A 5,189-nucleotide genomic window follows, 5' to 3' on the forward strand; every position below is an offset into this window, starting at 1 on the left:
AAAAGAAAGAAAAGTTTGTATGATTCTCCCCTTCATTTTTTCAGCCCTGTGCTCTGACAGAGGAGGCTAAATTCTTCACAGAACTACAGTTCCCAGCATTCCCTAGCCTTGAGCCAGGGCAGTTGTAGTGGTCTCAGACCAGATTATTCCTGCAGTGTGTTTGGGACCAAAAGAAAGAAAAGTTTTGATGACTCCCCTGCTCCGTTTGTCAGCCCTGTGCTCTGTGTCCTTAGCAGCTTCCTGTGATGCCTCTGGGGGGGGGGGATCTGGGTGGGTCTGTGTCTTTGGGCAGCAAAGGAGAACCCTGAGCCCTTTCTGCACTTCTTGGCCCCCACAGGACCCCCCTCCCCATTTCTCAGTCCCCAGCCCTGGCTCCTCCATTTTGGGTTGCCTTTCTAGCCTGGCTGTTTACCTCTCTATGCTCCCTCCTCCTGTCGTCGTCATTCCCTGGAAGGGAGGCAGGAGAAGCAGCAGCAGCCTTTTCCTCTCTTTTTAAAGCTCCATTGCATTCCCCGGATGTGAATGGATTACAATGTATCTTGCAGGGCAAAAGGCATTGCTCCCGAGTGCTCCGTGGGAGAGGCAATGGTGATGATGATGAAGGTGATGATGATGATGAGGAGGAGGAGCAGGAGGCGAGAGCTGTAAAGTTGGAACAAGTTTAAGACTCTTTTCTTTTGAAATTGTTAAGCAAACAAACCAGAGAGACGAAGGGAGGAATTTTGTTGCTGCTGTTGCTGCTGCTGCAGCAAAGAGTTTTCTCAGCAGCCATGTGTGCGTAACGAAAAGGAGCAAAGTTCCTGGATCTTCCTTTCGTTACTGTTGTTACTATTTTTCTTTTTAAAGAGAAAGACAAACTTGGCCACCTTTTCATTTGGCTTCCTTTGGGGTGGGAAGACTTTTGGGGCCAATGGTTGGATAATCACAAGCATATATATATATATATAATCCCTTTTCAATAATTGGGGGAATTTCCTGGATCAAGGCTTCAATAGGAAATCAAAAGCCCTCCTCCTATTTTTGTTGTCCCCCCCCCCCGAGAGTCAGACCATACCTGAGAGAATAAAGCACCTTTGCAGAAGATTTGCTCTTTTCCCCTTAAAAACAAAACAAAAACAAAAAATCTTTCCTTTGGAATATTGTGAACACATTTGTGGCCATTGAAGGTAAAGTTATCGTTTCCTCTTGGAGTGATTTTTGTTGTTCGTTCTTTTGAAACAAACTTTTAAATTGTGCCTCCCTGTGTGTGTGTCTGTGTGTCTGTGTTGGTTCTTTTTTTTTTAAAAAAAAACTTGTTACAATGTGAAGGGAGCTGAGTTGTGAGTGTGATGCAAAGTGTCCACACACCGAACAATAGGGAACGACACGTGAAGGGAGGGACAAAGCGAGATCCCAAGGGATGAGGAGTTGGACTTCTCTCACAAATGGGCTCAGGATGGGGCTTGATCTGATTTTGCTGAAGTTGGAGGAGGGGGAAGGAAGTGGAAGCTCCAAATGGGGCAGCAACTCAATTCAAAGAATGTTAGCCTAAAAATCAACATGGAAAGAGACTCACTGCAAGAAAGAAGTTGGCAGCATGAGCTTTTTCTAGACTTCAGTCTACTTCCTCATTTGGATATAATGATGATGGTGATGATGATGTAGAGAGACCTTGTAGCGCCGGAGCTTTCCTAGGCTTCAGTCTACTTCCTCAGGTGCATGTGGTAATGTGAGGCCTTGCAGTAGCCACATTTTGGAAATGGAAAGGGGGGGGGGAGAAAAGAGGTGTGTGGGTGTGTGTGGAAGAGAGTTAGGGGAGGAGGAGGCTGGCATCGTCTGGAGAAAACTTTGTGTAAAAGCAACCACAACAACACCCAGTTCAGGGGTTTTTTTGTTAAAAAAGTTGGCCGCGAGGTTTTCTTCCTTCAAAGAAAAGCAAAGGAGCTAGTGTTTGGAAAAGGGGTCCAAGCATAGACACAAAGATCTAACACACAAGTGTCCCAACCAAGGAGGCAGCAAGGAATGGGTGGCTAAGGGAGAAGGAACTAAGCAGAAGGAACTGGCTATTATGATTATGGATTATTGATTATTGGTGGGTGATTTCTTGTCCTCCCCGTGCCTTGGCCCCCTCCCTCCCTTTCCCCACGTGCCTGGGCTCTGGAGGAGAGAGAAAGTTGCTTTTTGCCCCCCCCTCTCCCCCCTTTCCCTGCCTGGCGCACGCTTTGGGGAGGGAGCAAAAAATAATAAAGGCAACTGCCTTGGGAGCATTGAGTGGAGATATCATAAATCTGAAAAGTGCTCGGAAGGGGGGGGGCTGGCTGAGGGGGGAGTGGGAGGGAGGGACCGAGGCGGGAGCAGGCAAGGCTTTTTCCCCGACCAGGCGCCTCCGAGGCTTTTCCCCCCTCTTCCCCTTCTTCATCTTCCTCTTCATCATCTTCTTCTTCCCAGCGACATGATCGGGGGCATGGAAGACAACCAGGTGCTTGCTTTTTGGTGTTGTTGTTTTTTAAAATCCCTTTGGCAAGACCTATGGCAGGGATCGGTTGCCTTAAAAGTGTGTGGGGTGTGTGTATATATATGTGTGTGTGTGTGTAAGGGAGAGTATGGGGTGGGGATGAACTTAGGGGGTGGTGATGATGGTAGGAACCATCCATGGGAAAGCCAAAAGCAGTGGGTCTGAGTTCCGTTTGCTGAACTTGCAATCCGGCTTATTTGGGTTTGTTGGTTTTTTTTGGGGGGGGGGGTTGGTGTAGTGGTTTGTGGTCCCCCCACCTTCCTCCCCTCCTCCTCCTCCTCCTTCTCCTCTGAAGGCTGATCCAGAGTTGGGCTTAGGAACTAGGGCTTCCTCCCCATCTCCTCTGCCTCCTCTTTCCTCCTCTTTCTTCTTCGTTCCCTTCTTCTTCTTTCTCCCCTCCTCTACTTCTGGGGGAGCCAGTGGGGTTCCTTCCCTGCTTCCCCCTCCACCTCTCTTTCTCTCGGTCTCTTTCTCTGTCTCTGTGTCCTTTCTCTCCGCTGCCTTGTGTGTGTATACATATACATATATATATATGTTCGCTTGGTGGCTGCGCTGATCCCGAGCCATGAAACCCAGAGCTCGGGGCTGCGGTCGGAAAGGGAGCCCCTTCTCGCCTCTCTCGGCCGGTAGGTACCGGAGGGGACCCCCATCTATTCAATCCCCCCCACTCACTCCCTACTTTCCACCCCTCTTTGGACTGGAGTTAGTTCAGGTTGATGCTCAGGGAAAGAAGGAAGGAAGGAAGGGGCAAGATCTGAGGTGGGGGGCTTCCTTGCAGCACCAGGGTCTTTGAGAGTGGGTCAGCCTTGGTCTCCTTCATTTTTTTCCTCCTCCTGTTTGGTTGACTTGGGCCTGAAATGCCCTTTTGAGTTGCTCTCAAATCTCTGCTAAGCAGTGAGGTGGCAAGAAGGCTGGGACTCCTTTTCTCCCCCAAGAAAAATCAAACTCAACAACAACAACAACAACAACAACAACAATAATAAATACATTTATTTATAGCCCCCCCCTCCCAGAGAGGATCGAGGCGGGTTACGAACTTGACCCTATGGCTTGAGGCTGCTCCTTCCATCCTTTCCCCCAGACTCCCCATCCACCTCCTCCTCCTCTTCTCCTTCCCTGGAAAGCCTTGGTGGTCGCCTGTGTGTCCAAGGATCAGAATAGGCTGCTTGGCAGGGAGGGGGGGGGGAAGAAGGTGCAAAAGTAAATCATTAAAAATAATAAAAGTTGGAGTGGATGGCTGGAGTTGGTCTCCTTCCTTGCTGGTTGAACCTCCTGTTGCATAAAGGATGCTCTGGACAGCACGGTTCCTCTCTCTCTCTCTCTCTCTCTCTCTCTCGGATTTGGGGTTAAAGTGCCTGCAAACCAGAGGTTTCCATTGGGCTCTTGGCTTTCCTGTCCGATTCCTCCTCCTCCTTGTTGTTGTTTTTGTTGTTGTTGTTGCCTCTCCATCTTCTCTTCTCCTCCTCCCCCCAAACTTCATCCTCAACCTTTGCCCCCCCTCCCTGCTTCCCTGCCTCCCTTTTAGTCTCATTAAATAAAAGAAATAATAAGAACTAAGAAACAAGACAAAAAAAAATCGGACTGTTGTTTCCTGTGTGAAGGCTGGGGACTGGCTTTCTGATTTGCGGTTATTTCCATGTTTCTATAGGTTTGTGTGAGTTTGCTAAAATGCATCACCAACAGCGAATGGCTGCCTTAGGGACGGACAAAGAACTCAGTGATTTACTGGATTTCAGTGCGGTAAGAAACCACGGTGGACATCCACGAGCGGCGCTTAAAAACAAAAGCAGAAAAAAGTCTGTTAAACTTAAACCAAAACAAAGCAAAAAAAAAATTAAACAAAACCATGAGCTTAAATACATTATCGAATTCTTTTTTTAAACCATGGTAAATAGGCCCTCTTTATGCCAATTGTTACTGATTAAATTTCCTGAATGATCTGGAATTTGCTTGGCTCTTTATCAGTTGACATCTCCCCCTCCCCTCAAAATAAACCTACACATCCTCTGTAATAATTCTTGACCATCATTCTTGGAGAATGGTAGTTATTTTAAACAGCAAGCATTTTCCATCCTAAAAGTATGGCTCACAGGCCAACTGACTTGGATGATGCTGGATCAGTTCCTTCAAAGTATTGCTCTTAGTTCTTAGTTTTACGCTTTTGGCCCATGGCAGGTGAAAGGCAATCCAGATCTAGTTCAGCTTCAAGTTGTCACTGAAATCTCCGAGTTGATGTTTTTTTTAATCAATGAATGAATGGAACTTCCTTGTGGAACCCAGCCTCCTTTTCCCATTGATGTGTGGTTTTCTCTTTTTAAGTCAAAAGTATATTTTAAATAATCTTTAGGCTTTATATAACTATTCTGGTTCTAAGGTCAGATATTAACCAGGTCCTGGGTAGTACCACCTAGTGATCTGTTCCCCCCCCCCTCCATCCACTCCTGCTTTTCTTTCTCTCTCTCTCTCGCTCCCTCCCTCCCTCCATCCCTGCTTTTCTCTTTTCTTCCTAATCTTCCCCATTCCCCCCTCCTTCCAATATGTCAGAAGTCTTCATTTATATATTCATAAAGGGAGGGGGGAACCAAAGATAAGTTAATTTGGTGTAGGACGCATTTGTGTCTGTAAGCGGTTTCAGTGCTGGGAAGGAGGGGGGGAGAGAAATGAAATCCAGCTTGTAAATGTGGGCAATCTCTCA

The 5,189-nt window shown here is 47.2% G+C and overlaps 1 protein-coding gene across 13 annotated transcripts in view; it reads left to right on the top strand.

Annotated features, from left to right (window-relative positions):
* The first annotated feature begins 626 nt into the window (after window positions 1-626).
* The window catches only part of TCF4 (transcription factor 4), a 438,455-nt gene continuing 433,892 nt past the window's right edge, over window positions 627-5,189 (top strand). For 2 of the 13 annotated variants that reach the window (XM_042454739.1, XM_042454742.1), the window contains exons 1-2: window positions 2,793-3,120; window positions 4,143-4,234. In XM_042454739.1, the coding sequence (XP_042310673.1) occupies window positions 3,060-3,120; window positions 4,143-4,234 (153 nt within the window). In that variant the 5' untranslated portion in view covers window positions 2,793-3,059. Of the gene's footprint in view, window positions 1,167-1,444; window positions 1,695-2,333; window positions 2,459-2,674; window positions 2,696-2,790; window positions 3,121-4,142; window positions 4,235-5,189 lie in introns of those variants that run through there. The other 11 variants (XR_006102477.1, XM_042454738.1, XM_042454744.1 and 8 more) reach the window with 10 other exon arrangements.

This window comes from Sceloporus undulatus, chromosome 2 (assembly GCF_019175285.1).
Source record: "Sceloporus undulatus isolate JIND9_A2432 ecotype Alabama chromosome 2, SceUnd_v1.1, whole genome shotgun sequence".
Classification (NCBI taxonomy): domain Eukaryota; kingdom Metazoa; phylum Chordata; class Lepidosauria; order Squamata; family Phrynosomatidae; genus Sceloporus; species Sceloporus undulatus.